This window comes from Sarcophilus harrisii, chromosome 3, assembly GCF_902635505.1.
Source record: "Sarcophilus harrisii chromosome 3, mSarHar1.11, whole genome shotgun sequence".
NCBI lineage: Eukaryota > Metazoa > Chordata > Mammalia > Dasyuromorphia > Dasyuridae > Sarcophilus > Sarcophilus harrisii.
In genome coordinates this window covers 592,976,630-592,992,678 of record NC_045428.1, presented here as the reverse complement: position 1 = coordinate 592,992,678, position 16,049 = coordinate 592,976,630, and the positions used below count along the sequence as shown (strand labels likewise).

Genomic DNA, 16,049 nt, shown 5'->3' with positions numbered 1-16,049 from the left:
AACTTTTGCATTTTTTGGACCCCTTCTCACTCAAAAATTATTAAGGACACCCCCCCCCCCAGAGATTTTTATGTGGGATATATCTATCAACATTTACTGTTTTAGAAATGAAAAATTTTATATTAATAGGAAAATAGTTCTGATCCTTTTGAAAGGATCTTGGGGACCCCTAAGGGTACTTGAATCCCATTTTGAGAAGCACTGTCCTACAGGATTAAAACCTTGCCAGAAATCTTCCAATCCTATTCCTCAGCTTATCTTTTTTTTTTTTTTTTTAAACTTTTACTGTTAAGAAATCTATTCTCAGGAGCAGCTAGTCGGTGCAATGGATAGAATACCAGCCCTGAAGTCAGGAGGACTTAGTTAAAATCTGGCCTCAGATGCTTAACACTTTCTACTGTTTGACCCTGGGCAAGTCACTTGACTCCAATTGCTTCAGCAAAAAAAAAAAAGAAAGAAAGAAAAGAAATCTATTCCCACATGAAAATGAAATTATTTTCTCTGAAATTTCCACCGAATATTCATTCCTAGAACTTGGAGGTAGCTAGGTGGCTCAATGGATAGAACCCTGGGCCTGGAGTGATGAAGCCCCGAGTCTGCCCTCCTCATACGTTCACTAGTTGTGTGATCCTGTACCAACCACTTAATTTCCTTTTACTTAATCCACTGGAGAAGGAAATGACAAATGCTCCAGTTTCTTTGCCATGAATGGCTAGTACTGACATGCCCTGTATGGGCCTCAGGGTCTTGAGGAGTGGATGATGGAATAACAAGTTCCGAGAGCTGGTCAAATCCCTCTTCCACGTGATAGAATCTCACATGCTTAAGCCGCCCTCATGTTATCCTTAAAAAAACCTTTTTCCTGGCTAAACATCCGTAGCTCAAATGGCAGTTTCTAGTCCTTCCTCACGCATTTATCCTTCTCAGGACCTGCTTTACCTTGTCAATACTCTTCTTCAAATCTGGCCTGAACCCAGGGCTTCAGACAGAGTCTGACCAAGACTGATATGAACAGTGTCCTTTTGTTCCCCAGTCTTCCTGACAATCTACTCCTAGCTGGGCACAGACCTGTTGGAGGAGAAAACAGTGCCTTCTCCCTGGGAACGCTCCAGTCCCCTTCTCTGTTTCCCAGTATAGTGGGCTGCTGTCTCCAGTGGGTACCACACTCCCCCACTATTTCAGAAGTTCAGACACAGTGGCTTACTCTACTTGGATCAGCTCCAGGCCTTCCTTACCATTGGCCCTGCTGATATACTCTTCAGATTCTCAGGTTCTGCCTTCTGACCTCTGTTGCCTCTTGGTTTTTTTTGTTTGTTTGTTTTTTTAAATAAAACACTTTTTATATATTAGCAAAACTCAAAGGGACTTTTAAATGTAATCTCAGAGCTGAAAGGATCTTTTTTTTTTTAATTTAATTAATTAATTTATTTTAATAACTTTTTATTGACAGAACCCATGCCAGAATAATTTCTGTTGCCTCTTGTTGACTTCTAGGACTTACCCGCTACTCTGCCACTGAATCCTTCGCCCTAAATTCGAGCCCCTTCCAATTTCCTCGGGAGCTGAATCCTATTGTGTGTGTGTTGTCTCCTCGTTTAGAGTAGGAACCCTTTGAGAGTGCCTTGCTTTTCTATTTGTCCTTCTAGTCTTAGCATAGTACAGGACACAGAGAAAGCCCTTCATACATCCATCACACTAACAGTGAGAATCAGAATTTAGATCATGTTAGAATCTGTGGACGCCTTTTATACGGTTTACTCGGGTTGAGTATATAGCCAATTAAAATCCTCCTCCAAGCATCTTCACAGTATTTTCTACCAGAATTTGTTCTCAACAAGCACTATGAAGTACTTTCTGTGCACCAGGCACTGAGCTGAATAGCGAGGATACAAAGAAAGCTAATAGGCAGCTCCTGTCCGGGGTTTCAAGTAACTTGTGTACTTGATTTTTGAATTTCGGTGGCACTTTGCTTTGCCTTTATTCAGTTTATCTTATTAGAGTCTCCATACATAGAGTTTGTCTCTTACCTAGATCCTTCCCTGTTTAGAAACCACCATTTCTTCCACCTTTCCTCCCACAGCAAGTCAAACTTCTCTTCAAGTATCAAAGGCCCTCCTCATTTATCTGGCACTCTTCACTATGTTCCCCTGGCTCCAGAAAGAGTCTTGTCTGGTCAAGGACACCAGACTTATCACCTTCCATCTTTACTCCCATAATACATCCTGCTTGGAATGTTATTCCTTCCCCCCTCAGCCTATCTAATTTCTACTGGTCACTCAATCTCTACCTTTTTCCAAAAAGTCTCTTCTAGCTGGTGAAGGCAGAAACTAACCTGGTGGATACGGGAACTAACCTGAATTCTCCCAAATTTGCTTCCAAACAACCTTAAAATAAAGCATTAAAACAAATCCTGGGGGGCAGGACCAAGGGAATGGGGTAAACGTTTCCCAGTCCAAGACAACTTAGAATGTCAGAAAAAAAGAAGGCAGAGTGCAGTTAGGAAGCTGCTCCAGCTTTCCCAGTTTCCCCCTGAAAACCATATGAAACCAAACCTTTGAACAGAGTCTGACAGAATAAAACCATTCTCTAGTTCAAGACAGATTAGAAGGACTTCAAGAAAGGTCAAATTTCATTTGGGTGAAAGGAGTGTTCAGCCCAGCTCCAATGGCATCACTAGACAGTCCTAATCCCAGCAGATTGGCACCTGAGCACTTGGTCCTGGCTGAGTGGCAGAGCAGAACAGTGGGGTACCTTCAGTCCCAGGTCAGAAGGCAAACTGCCAGCCTGGGAAACCAGGTTGTTGCCTGGAGAGAACAGGTAGGGATACCTTCTGCTCAGGGCAAGACACCAAAAACAAGGGACCTTTGTGCTCAAAGCCAAGGCTCAGAGCTACACAAGAAACTTAGGATAGCACCCTCTAGACCCCAGGAGCAGAGCTTGACCTTCAATTCACAAAATAGGGTAAAAAATTAGCAAGAAACAGAAAAGAACCATAACCATAGAAAGGTACTATAGTGACAGGGAAGTCCAAAACACCAAAATGCCCATGTGGCAAATCTCAAAAGATGTTAGGAATTGATCTCAAGCCAAAGAGGCTTCTTGGAAGCACTCATAAATGACTTTAAAAGGCAAATAAGAGACAGAAGAAAAACTGGGGAAAGAAATGAGAGGTATGTAAGAGAAAGTTGGAAGAGGAAAATGATTCCTTAAAAATACAATTGGTCAAATGCAAAAAAAACCCCCAAAATCCGCTGAAGAAATCAATTCCTTAAAAAACACATTGGCCAGGGCAACTAGGTGGCGCAGTGGATAGAGCACCAGGAGGACCTGAGTTAAAATGTGCCCTCAGATACTTAACCTGGGTAAGTCACTTAATCCCAATTGCCTCAGCAAAACAAACAAAAAAATCCACTGAAGAAAACAACACCTTGAAAAGCAGAATTATTCAAATGGAAAAAAATAGATACAAAAACTAACTGAAGAAAATCATATATTAAAAATATTAGAATTGGGCAAATGGAAGCTAATGATTCTATGAGATATCAAGAATCAGTCAAACAAACTAAAAAGGATGAAAAAAATGTCAAATATTTCATTAGAAAAACAGTTGACCTAGATATAGATCTGGAGAGACTATTTAAGAATTATTGGTCTACCTGAAGGCCACAATCAAAAAAAGAGCCTGGATAGCATTCTTTAAGAGATTATCAAGGAAAACAGAGGACAAAATAGTAATTGAATCAATTGATCACCTCCAGAAAGAGATTCCACAAGGAAAACCCCAAGAAACATTGTAAAACTTCAAAATTATTATCTCAAGGAAAAAATACTGCGGGCTACCAGGAAAAAAACAAAACAAATTAAGTACCAAGGAGCCAAGTCAGGATTACCCAGGATCTGGCAGCTTCTACAATAAAAGATCAGAGGGCCTGGAATGCCATATATTAGAAGGCAAAGGATTTTGGATTACAACTAAGAATCAACTATTCTGAGAGACTGAGCATCATCCCTCAGGAGAAGACATGAATCTGTAATAAAGTAAGGAACTTTCAATTATTTCTGTTGAAAAAACCCAGAACTAAACAGAAAATTTGATCTTCAAACAGAACTCAAGAGAAGTATAGAAATGTAAACAGGAAAAAAAAATTTAAAGATTAAACTGTTTATATCCCTAGATGGGAAAATGATATTTGTAAACTATTGAGAACTGTATTCTTTTATTGGGGCAGTTAGAGGGGGCACCACATGGATAGAAGGTATAAGTGTGAATTGACTCTGATGGGATGATATAGAACAAAATGATAGCAGAGTAGGAAAAGGACTGTACTGAGAGAAGGATAAAGGGGAGTAAAATGGGATAAATTAGATCCCACAAAGAGGCACAAAAGACCTATTACAATAGAGGGAAAGAAGCTAGGGAGATGAGTATTGTCTGAGACTTAATCTTATCAGTTTTGGCTCCAAGAGGGAATAACATACTGGGTGCAGAAATTTATCTTGCCTTATAGAGGTAGAAGGATAAAGGAGAAAGAGAAGTATGGGGGCTGGACAGAAGGAAGAAACTCTAGGAGAAAGGGGTAAGATTAAAGAGGAGAGGTAATAGAAGGGAGGGCAGGTTGAGGGTGCAGTATGTCAGGTAGTCATAATTGTAAAGGGAATGATTCTCTTATAAAACAGAAGTGAATAGCAGTAGACTAAAAACCAGAATCCTTCAATATATTGTTTACCAGAAATACATCTGAAATAGAAATAAATACAGAGTAAGGGTAAAAGACTGGAGCAGAATCTATTATGTTCCAGCTAAAGCCAAAGCCAAAGCCAAAAACAAAACAAAACAAAACAAAAAAACAGGGATAAGCAATTTTGATCTCAGATAAAACAAAAGTAAAAATAAATCTAATTAAAAGAGATAAGAAAGGAAACTACATCTTGTTAAAGGGTACCATAGACAAGTAATATCAATACTAAATATATATGCACCACGTGGGATAGCATAGAAATTCTTAGAGAAGTTAAGTTAGTTACAGGAAGAAATAGCAAAACTATTCTATGGGGGACCTCAACCTCTCCCTCTCAGAATTAGATAAACCTACCCACAAAATAAACAAGAAACAAACTAGGGAAGTTAATAGAATCAGAAAATTTAGATAGGATAGATATCTGGGGGAAATAAGAGATAGAAAGAAATAACTTTTTTTTCTCTCAGTAGTACATGGTGCCTACACAAAAATTGGCCATGTATTAAGATTAGGGCATAAAAACCTCACAGTCAAATGCAATAAGGCAGATATGGGAAGTGCTTCATTCTCAGCTCATGATGCAATAAAAATTACATTCAATAAAGGGTCAGGGAAAGATGAACTAAAAACCAATTAGAAATTAAATAATCAAATTCTAAAGAATGAACGGATCAAACAAGAAATCATAGAAACAATGACTTCATCCAAGAGAATGACAACAATGAGACGACATACCAAGAGTATATAAACATAGAGAATGTAGGTGTAAGTTGACTTTGATAAGATGACATTAAAAAAATAAAGGGAGAGAAAGAGGACTGCAATGGGAGAAGAGGGAAAGGGAGAGTAGAATGAGGTAGAATATCTCTCATGAAGAGGTATTAAAAATATATTACAGTGGAGAGAAATTAGGGAAAGCATTGCTTTAACCCTGTTGTAAATTGCTTACACCTTCCCAGGAGGGAAAGTGAAAGAGGAAGAAAAATCTGGAACTCAATAATTTAAAAAAAATGAATCTTGGGCAGCTGAGTGGTGCAGTGGATAGAGCACCAGCCCTGAGGTCAGGAAGACCTGAGTTCAAATCTGATCTCAGACACTTAACACTTCCTACCTGTGTGATCCTGGGGTCATTTAACCCCAATTACTTCAGGGGGAAAAAAAGAATCTTAGGGGAGCTAGATAGCATAGTGGATAGAGCACCAGCCCTGAAATCAGGAGGAGCTGAGTTCAAAACTGATCTCAGACACTTAACACTTCCTAGCTGTGTGATCCTGGTCAAAGTCATTTAATCCCAATTGCCTTAACCCAAAAAAAAAAAAAAAAAAAAAAAAAAAAAGTTTAAAAATTGTCTTTGTATACAGTCAATTTGGGGGAAATAAAATACTATTAAAGAGAGAGACAACATACTAAATTTATGGGATACAATCAAAACAATATTTAGGGGAAAATTTATATCTCTAAATACATCAATTAAATAGACAAAAAAGTACATTAATTAGGTGTGCAACAAAAACAAAAAACTAGAAAAAGAAGAAATTTAAAATTCTCAATTAAGCACCAAATTGGAAATTCTGAAAATCAAAGGAGAGAATGATAAAATTGAAAATAAGAAAACAATTGACCTAATAAATAAAACCAGAAGCTAATTTTACCAAAAAAAAAATCAATAAATTAGACAAACCATGGGTTAATCTGATTTTTTTAAAGAAAGAAAACCAAATTATCAGCATCAAAAATGGAAAACATGAATTCGCCACTAATGAAAAGGAAACTAGGAAACTAACACAATTATTAGGAACTATTTTGCCCAATTTTATATATATATGGAATAAATATGCCAATAAATCTAACAATCTTAAGTGAAATGGATGAATATAATATAAATTGTCCAGATTAACAGAAGAGGAAATAAAGAGTATTTAAAGAACCTAATCTTAGAAAACAAAATTAAGTCATTAATGAACCCCCTAAAAAAAATTCCCAAGGACAGATGAATTCAAGGTGAATTCTAACAAACACTTAAGAATAATTAATTTCAATACCATATAGGAAAAATTATCAGTCTTACCAAATTTCTTTTACAACCCCAAAATAGTATTGATACTCAATCCAGGAAAAACCAAGACAGAGAAAGAAAACTACAGACCAATTTCCCTAAAGCATGTATATATATATATATATATATATATATATATATATATATATATATATTTTAATGAATTGTGCAGGGTCACACAGCTAGGAAGTATTAAGTGTCTGAGGCCAGATTTGAACCCAGATTCTCCTGACTTCAGGGTCAGCACTCTATCCACTGTACTATCTAGCTGCCCCCCTAAAGCATTTTAAGTAAAATGCTAGCAAGACTTACAGTAATATATCACAAGAATCATACAATATGATCAGAGGGAATTTATACCAAGAATTCAGGGCTGGCTCAATATTAGGAAAATTATCAGCATAAATGCTTATATCAATAGCAAAGACAATAGAAATCAAATGATTAGATATACAAAAAGCTTTTAACATAATATAACACCCATTCCTATGAAAAACACTAGAAAGCATAGGAATAAATGGGATTTTCCTTAAAAATGATAAATAATATCCACCTAAAACAATCAGTAAGAGTTATATGTAATGATAATCCAAAAGCCTTCCCAATAAGATCAGGGGTAAAGCAAGGATGTCCAATATCACCACTATTGTTTAATACGGTACTAGAAATGTTATCTACATGGCAGTAAGAAGAAAAAAAGAAACGGAAGCAATTAGAATAGGCAATAAGGAGACAAAACTTTCATTCTGCAGAGGATTTTATGGCATATATTTAGAGAATCCTAGAGAATCAACCAAAAAATAGTTGAAAGAATTGATTGTAAGAAAGCTGGAGGATATATAATAAACTCACATCAGCATCAAAAATGACAAATATTAATTCACCACTAATGAAGAGGAAACTAAAACAATTATTAGTAGCTATTTTGCCCAATTTTATGTAGATACGTATATATGCCAATAAATCTGACAACCTAAGTGAAATGAATGTTTATCAGCATATCTATGTGCTACCAACAAATACCTGGGAGTCTACCTGCTAAGACAAATCCAGGAACTTTATGAACATTTTCACACAAATTTTCACACTAAATACTTTTCACACAAATAAAGTCAGATCTAAAAATATCAATTGCTCATGGGTAGGCCAAGTCAATATAATAAAAATGACAATTCCACCTAAAATAATTTATATTATCAGCGCCATACCCAATCAAAGCTACCAAAAAATTATTTTATGTAGCCAGAAGAAATAATAATGAAATTTATCTGGAAAAACAAAAGGTTAAGAATATCAAGGGAATTAATGAGGGAAAAAATGTGAAGGAAGGTGATCTAGCTTTACCAGATCTCAAATTATGTTATACAATGTTACATGAATGTTTTGATGTTTTCATCAAAACAATCTAGTACAGGCTAAGAAATAATGAGTGGTGGGTCAGTGGAATGGATTAGTACACAATACACAGTAATAAATGACTGTAGTAATTTAATATTTGACAAATCCAAGGATCCAAGCTTTTGGGATAAGAACTCACTATTTGACAAAAGCTGCTGGGAGAACTGGAAAACTATAGAAGAAAGTAGTTATAGATCACTATCTTTTACTATATATCAAGATAAAGTCAATGTGGGTACATGATTTCAGCAAAAAAGATGACATAAATTAAGAAAACCTGGAATAGCTGATCCATCAGATCTATGGAGAAGGGAAGAATTTATGACCAAATAAGAGATAGAAAATATTATTAGATGTAAATGAATAATCTGATTGTTAAATTTAGAAGTTTGCATGAACAAAATCAATGTATTTATGCGAATACAAGACATTCCCCAACTGATAAATGGTCAAAGGACATGAACAGGCAATTCATTCCAAGAAATCAAAGTTATCTACAGCCATGTGAAAATAAGTTCTAAATCACTATAGATTAGAGAAATGCAAATTAAAACAATTCTGAAGTACCACCTCACACTTATCAGATTGGCTAAAATGACAAAAAAGCAAAATGATAAATGTTGAAGATGTGGGGAAATTGGGACACTAATGCAGTGTTCATGGAGTTGTGAGCTGATCCAATCATTTTGGAGAGCAATTTGGAATTATGCCCAAAGGGCTAGCAAACTGCATATCATTTGACTCAGCAATACTACTACTAGGTCTATATCCCAAAGAGATTTTTTTTTAAAAAGGAGGGAAGGACCTATTATTACAAAAATATTGCCGGCAGCTCTTTTTGTGATGGCAAAGAATTGAACATTGAGAGGATGTCCAGCAATTGGGGAATGGCTTGGCAAGTTGGACATATGATAGTGATGGAATACTATATTATGCTATAAGAGATGCCGAGAGAGATGGTCTCAAAAAAACTTGGCAAGACTTACCATGAACTGATACAAAGTAAAGTGAGCAGAATCAGAAGATAATTATACACAATAACAGCAATATTATATAATGATCAACTATGAGTGACTTAGCTCTTCTGAGCAATACAATGATATAAAACAATTCTAAAGGACTTGGAATGAAAAAGCTATCCAAAAAACCAAAATCAACAAAAAAACACCCAAAAAACCAGAAAAATGCTATCTATCTTCAGGGAAATAATTGGGGGAATATGAATGTGAATCAAAACATACTTTTTTTCACTTTATTATTATTATTTGGTCTCTGTCTTCTTTCACAACATGACTAATATGGAAATATGTTTTGCCTGACTAAAATGTATAATATATATAAAATTTCTTACCATCTCAGGGAAGGGGAGAGAGAAAAGGAGGAAATTTGGAACGCAACATTTTATTTATTTATCTATTTTTTCGCCAGGCAATTGGGGTTGAAACTTGCCCAGAGTCACACAGCTAGTAAGTGTACAGTGCCATCTAGCTGCCCCCAGGGACTCAAAAAATTTAAAAATTAATGTTAAAAAATTGTTTTTATATGTTAATTGGGAAAATATATTTAAAAAAATGAAGTGGTTCACAAAATAAATGCAGATAACTATTTAGTATATTATGCTAAAACAGCAGAGATATAATGGTAATAAAATATACACATGTTACAAATATATCTATATCTTTATCTATCTATACACATATATATATCTAGGGAAAGAGGAAGGATTTTAAATTAGGTTTACAACCAGACATGGTATCTGCCTGAAATATAATTTCTCATATTCCTCTTTTTTATTGTAAGGCACTTGATTTGACAGATTTCAGTTGCTGCTGTTTTACACAGAAAATGCCATATCTACTAGTTGTGTATATAGAAGAATAGCTTTTTTGGGTTGCTTTGCTTAAATACAAATCACAATTCTGTATCTAAATTTATATCTAATTCTTTTCTTTTGACTCATTTCAAAAAATTGTTAATGCTATAAAACAAAGGATATATATCTGATATTCTCTAATATAATAAATTCCCATGACTAATTTTAAAAAATAAAGTGCATCACAGCTAGGTGGCGCAGTGGTTAGAGTACCAGCCTTGAAGTCAGGAGGACCTGAGTTCAAATTTGACCTAAGACACTTAACACTTCCTAGTTGTGTGACCCTGAGCAAGTCACTTAACCCCAATTATCTCAGAAAAACAAATAAAAAATAAATAAAGTGGTTCAAAAAGGGAAAAAAAATACTTTTTCTACTCTCCTCTATGTCGTAAATGGTGGCTCTTTGGCTTTAGAATGTTAAAATGGCACTACACCCAGCAAAAGAATTCTGGGAAATGAGTGTGAATCACTACACAGAATTCCCAATCCCTCTATTTTTGCCTGCCTGCATTTTTGATTTCCTTCGCAGGTTAATTGTACACTATTTCAGAGTCCGATTCTTCCTGTGCAGCAAAATAACTGTATAGGCATGGATACATATGTATACATATATTGTATTTAACTTATACTTTAACATATTTAACATGTACTGGTCACCCTGCCATCTGGGGGAGGAGATGGGGGGAAGGAGGAGAAAAATTGGAACAAAAGGTTTGGCAATTGTCAATGCTGTAAAATTACCCATGCATATCACTTGTAAATAAAGAGCTATAATAATAATAATAAAAAAGAATGTTAAAATGGAATGTCAAGACTAGGAGAAAGTCAGAGCTGGGATGGCTTCTAAAGGTGACAACGTGAGCTCCGACCGGCTCTGAGAGGTCCCCCCTTTGTTCTTCAGCTAGGAGGCAGGGCCAAAGGGCCTTCCGGGGGTCATCACTTGGGCCCCTCTCAGTCCTCCTGACCTATCTCTGGCCACTGGACCCAGATGGCTCTGGGAAAGGGAGCAGGGACCTTGCATAGTCTCCCTGCCTGAAATCCGACTCTCCCACATGGCACCGCTTCCCTGATTGTCTTGGAGAACAAAGGGAAACAATAACTGTGCTGGGGAGGGTGTGAAACACCTTCTGATTGTCTAAGAGACTGTGAGGGTGGATTTGGAAGCAGGGCCTGGTTTTCAGTCTCGCTCTCACAGCCTGTATGATCATGGGCAGCTCGCAGACCTCCTTGGGGCTCAGTTTCCCCATGTGAAATGCAAAATTTGGATGAGATGGCCTTTGGATTAGAAATAAATAGTATGTGTATGGGTGCACTTGCACGTGTGTGTGTGTGTGTGTGTGTGTGTGTGTGTGTGAAGTCTCAGCTGCCCTATTTCCAACATCCTCTTCATGCCCTCTCACTCCATCCCCTGGGACATTGACCCCGTGTACCCGCAGGGGGCTCGGGATGGGGCGGCGGACTTACGGATTCCTCCTCCATCTCCTGCTCGCCCTCTCCGGCCCCACGGAGGAACAGGACCTTCTGCTTCTCGGCCATCTCATAGGTCGGCTGCATCTCAGGGTCGTCCCTCAGGGTATCCAGCTTCTTGTGGAACCATTCCTCCTGGACCGTGCGGTTCATGGACTCCAAGATGGCCAAGGGGTCCTCTGGCCGCTCGTTCAGGATCTTGGTCAGCAAGTTCACCAGGTGCTCGTACCTGCAAGGACAGAGGCTCTGAGAACCGGTGGCCGGGCTCCCCTCTCCCCATGGAGCAGGCTGGGGAAGGAGGCAGGGGCGGGGGTCAGGAGGCAAAGGGGCTTTAGGGATCGGTTTGTCTGCCCCCCACACACACGTGAGGCAGAATTCATCATGTCCCTCTCTTGCTCAGGGATCCTTCCTGGAGTCCATGGCCCATGGGATCTCCTTAGCCTGCTGCTTTACACCCTCACCAAGTCCCTACATGACTCTATCCCATCAGGCCAGGATCCAGGAATTCTAAGACTAGTGATGAGACTCTCGGCAATAGAAAGGATCTCAGAGAGCCAACCTTTTTATTTCAGGTCCAGAGGAGGTAAGAGACAGGCCCAAGATCACAGAGTAGAAGCAACGAGGCCCAGATTCAAATACTGAGCCGAGTCCTCCCCCACTTCCCGTGGTCCTGCAGGAAGGTCAGAGCAGAACCAAGGCTTGAAACCAGGCCCCTGTCACTGAGGGTCGGGGAGTCATGTGTCCATCTCACGCATCTTGTACATCTAGAATCAGCTTCTGCCAGTCTTTTCCAGGCTGGGCACTTTCTCACCTCCGAGCCTTTGCCTGGGCCATTCTGGACACCTAGAATGCCTTCTCGCACCAGCCTGTCCCTATTACTCCCTTCTGGGCATGTTGAAGCTTCACCTCCCTGTGCCTCAGTGCTCAGTCAGCCCAGAAAGGCTTTCCCTGTTCGAGGTAAAGGGAGATGAGACAGAGAAAGAGAGACAGAGATAGAGAAAGAGAGAAATAGAGACAAGAGACAGAGAGAGAATGAGAGAGAAAGAAAAGAGAGTGTGACAGAGTGAGTGAGAAAGAAGAGAGAGAGAAAAAAATAGAGAAAAAGGAGAAGCAAAGAGTCAGTTCTGCTCTCCGGACCAGCCTGGGGGCTTCCCAAGATAAACAAAAGGGCCAAGCCCTGGGTCCTGGGTTCTCGTGCTGCCCAGTCTCCTTCCTAATGCTGTGTGACTGCATTCAAGCCCTCCCGCTACCTGCACCTCAGTTTTTCCCTCTAAAAGAAGGACTGATGGCAACCCCTCCCTCCTGGGGCTATGATGAGGACATACGGATCTTGGAGCACATCCTATCATGTCACAGATGGAGAAACTGAGGCTAGGGGAGCTGAGGGCACACAAGTCTCAGCAGCAAAGCCAGGATCTGAGCCTAAGGCCTCTGACCTCCCAGAAGGTGTTCTTTGTACCGAACTGTGCCGGAAGCAGTGGAAAGCTGACAGGACAGTTCTCCCAGGCAAAGGGGGGAGGAGGGGGGGCTGGAAGGCAGGAGCCTGGCTCGCCCCTCATTGCGGGGGCATTTTCTAATCCAACCCAAGTGTTCCTGAAGCCCTTTCTGGGGATGGGGCTTCTGCTGGGTGTTAAGATGCAATAGAGAAACCAGTGACTTTGGGGGGGGGGTCTATTGGGGAGGGGCTGAAGTACATGATGACTTGAGGGGGGAGGGTTTAAGGTCACCTTGAGGCAGCCCAGAGGGAAGCCTGGGGTTCTGACCCGGGAAGGTACCGGAGCCCTGGCAAAGGCTTGAAGCATTTGGGGGTTAGCAAGGAGACAAGTATTGGCTGACACCTCAAAAAGCAGATGCTTATTGAATCGGATTGAATGTAGAACGAACCAAGAGAGGTTACTTGTGTAGGACTGGAAAGGGCTTGAAATAGCAGATGCATCTGCCCCTGGAAGTAATAGGGAGCCATGGAGATTTCTTGAGCAGGGGAGCGACGCGTGGGTTTTAGAAGCCTTATGGAGTGTAGATCGGGGAAGGGAAAGGCCTGGAGTTGGGAACCCAGCTGGAGGTGTTACAGGGTCTGGGCAAGAGGTGGCCACATGAGTAGAAAGAAGGAGATAGACAGGCGAGCCAGCGTGGATGTAGCCATAAGATTCGGCCATTGTCTGGTTAGGGGGAGCATGGGAGAGTGCAGGAGCCAGGGCGCTGCTGACGTTGTGAATTCTGGTGCCGGGAAGAGGGGCCCCTAATGAAATGAGGGAAAGGGGGACGAGGGAGGCTGGCTCAGCAGAGGCAAGGGTGGGAATTAGAGAGATAACCGAGCCCGAGTCACTGACCAGGCCCCGAGTGATGTTTCCGGAGGCACAGGCCAGAACCTTCAGACAATTGGAAAAGAAGCATTGTGGGGTAGGTGGGGGGGAAATCTGGTAAAAAGCGCAGGGAAGCGGAAGGATATCTTGGGGGGGGGGGCAATTGAGAGATCTGCTCCGTCATCTTGAAGAGAAAAGCCCCATTAAGCAGTAATCTGGAAGCCAGGTTGCAAACAAAATGGGAAGAGAAAATGGAGACAGAACTTTTCTTCAGGGGTTTGGACTTTGTAAGGGAGAATGCAGGATCATATCCCGGAAAAGGGTTTTTTTTTGTTTGTTTGTTTGTTTGTTTTTTTGCTGAGGCAATTGGGGTTAAGTGACTTGTCCAAGGTCACACAGCCAGGAAGTGTCTTGCATCACATTTGAACTCAGGTCCTCCCGACTTCAGGGCTGGTGCTCTCTCCACTGCTCCCCCCAGCTACTCCTGGTCTTGTTTTTTAGACTAGCTATGTTTGTGGCCCCAGGGACAAACTGAAGACTAGGGGGAGGGGGGTTCCAAGGGGGTGGGCTGCCGGGGGATATGGGAGAGAATGGGGGCACGTATAAAGGCCGCCCTTAGCAAGGAGCATCAGCTCTTCATCGGAAACGAGCAAAGGAGGAAAGAATAAGGGGAGGGGGATTGTCAAGGAGTTTGACAGTAGAGAAGAGGGGAGAAGAGGGAGACTGAAGTCAGGGCGGGAGCTGGGGGGCAGCGGGAGAGCTGGGGGGCCGGGGAGGTTCATGGTGGGGGAAGAACAAGATGCGGAGCAATGGCAGGAGCTGATTTAGGGGCAGAAGGGTGAGTTTCAGAGTTCTGAATTGTGGAAACTTAGGGATGCTGAGATCAGGGCCTGGACTTGGTGCTGCAAGGGGTGGGTCCTGGGCCTCAGTTTCTCCCTCTGCAAAATCAGAGGGTCTCCTATTCCCCCCAAATGGTCTCTAAGAATCGTTCTGGCCTCCGGTGTGGGGCGAGGGCAATCCCTTCCTCTCGGTTCTACAGCTCTGGGGACTGGGGCTTGTGGGAGAAGGGGCTTCACACGGTGGGAAGTGGGGAGCCCAGGCTGCCGGCGAGCTCTGCCCCGCCCCTCCCCCCCACGTGCTCCAGGGCGGGCGGGGCCCAGGACGGTGCCCAGGACGGTGCGGGCTCGGAGCCCTCCCGGCCCTCGGTTAGGGGCGGGCCGCCCGCGGCCCCAGAGGCTCACAGGCTGAGGTCACACTTGACGCTGGTCTTCAGCAGGTAGGCCTTGGCGTTCTGTATCATGAGTTCCCGGGGCTCGGGCTCGGGCAGCTCGTAGTCAAAGGGGCCGAAGCCGGGGTCCAGGTGAGAGCCCCGGAACTGCGGGTCGTCCAGCGCGTAGGGACCGTGAGCCTCCTCCTCCTCGTCGGGCTGGAAGCTGCCGGAGGACAGCACGGGCTCGGGCTGGAACATGGCCGTGTGGAAGTCCATCGGCTGGAAGAAGCCGTACTGCGCCGCGTCCAGGCCGCCGGGGTAGTTTTCGGCCATGCTGCCGTGGCTCGGAACCCGGCCCGTCAGGCTCAGGGTGTCCATCAGGGACGTGCTCTCCTCGTCCAGGTCTTCGATGCGCAGGCCCAGGCTGGACAGCGACCCCGGGGGCAGGGACCACCGGAGGCTGGTCTGGGACAAGGGCGCGCCCAGGCTGGCTTGGGACGCGCGGGCGGACACATCGCCGGCCTCCACGGTCTCCGAGGCCGACGGGGTCTGGCCCAGACTGGCCCGCCGGGCGCGCCTCGCCTGCCTCTGCTGGCTCTCCTCGCTCTCCTCCTCCTCCTCGGGCGGGGGCTGCCCCTCCATGGCGAGCTGCCGCTGTCCCCAAGCCGGGACTCCGAACAAATGCCCGGGGCTGCGAGCGTCGCGTCGCCTGGAGCAACAGTTACCCGGCCGGCGGCGCGGGCCACGCTAGGACCACGCAGGCGCAGTGGCGGGGGAGGCCCGGGCTGGAGCTGCCCGCGGGCCGGGGGGTGCGCGAATAAGGGCCCCGAACTGCGCAGGCGCCCCCGGGAGCGCCCCGCCGTTCAACCCCAATCCGGAGCCAGGTGCATTTCTTAAGTGCCTGCCGTGTGCTGCGCTTCCCAGAAGCCCACAGGGCGACGCAGTCCCTGCCCGGGCAGCCTCCCCCCGCCCCCAGCATTAGCCCGCGAGGCAGCCCCTCCCC

General features: G+C 42.9%; 1 protein-coding gene across 1 annotated transcript in view; it reads right to left on the bottom strand.

The window, feature by feature from the left end:
- Positions 1-15,825, bottom strand: part of RSPH6A (radial spoke head 6 homolog A) — a 36,221-nt gene extending 20,396 nt beyond the window's left edge. The window contains 2 exon segments of the mRNA XM_031963849.1: positions 11,531-11,762; positions 15,078-15,825. Of these exon segments, the coding sequence (XP_031819709.1) occupies positions 11,531-11,762; positions 15,078-15,688 (843 nt within the window). The 5' untranslated portion in view covers positions 15,689-15,825.
- Between the last annotated feature and the right edge of the window lie 224 nt (positions 15,826-16,049).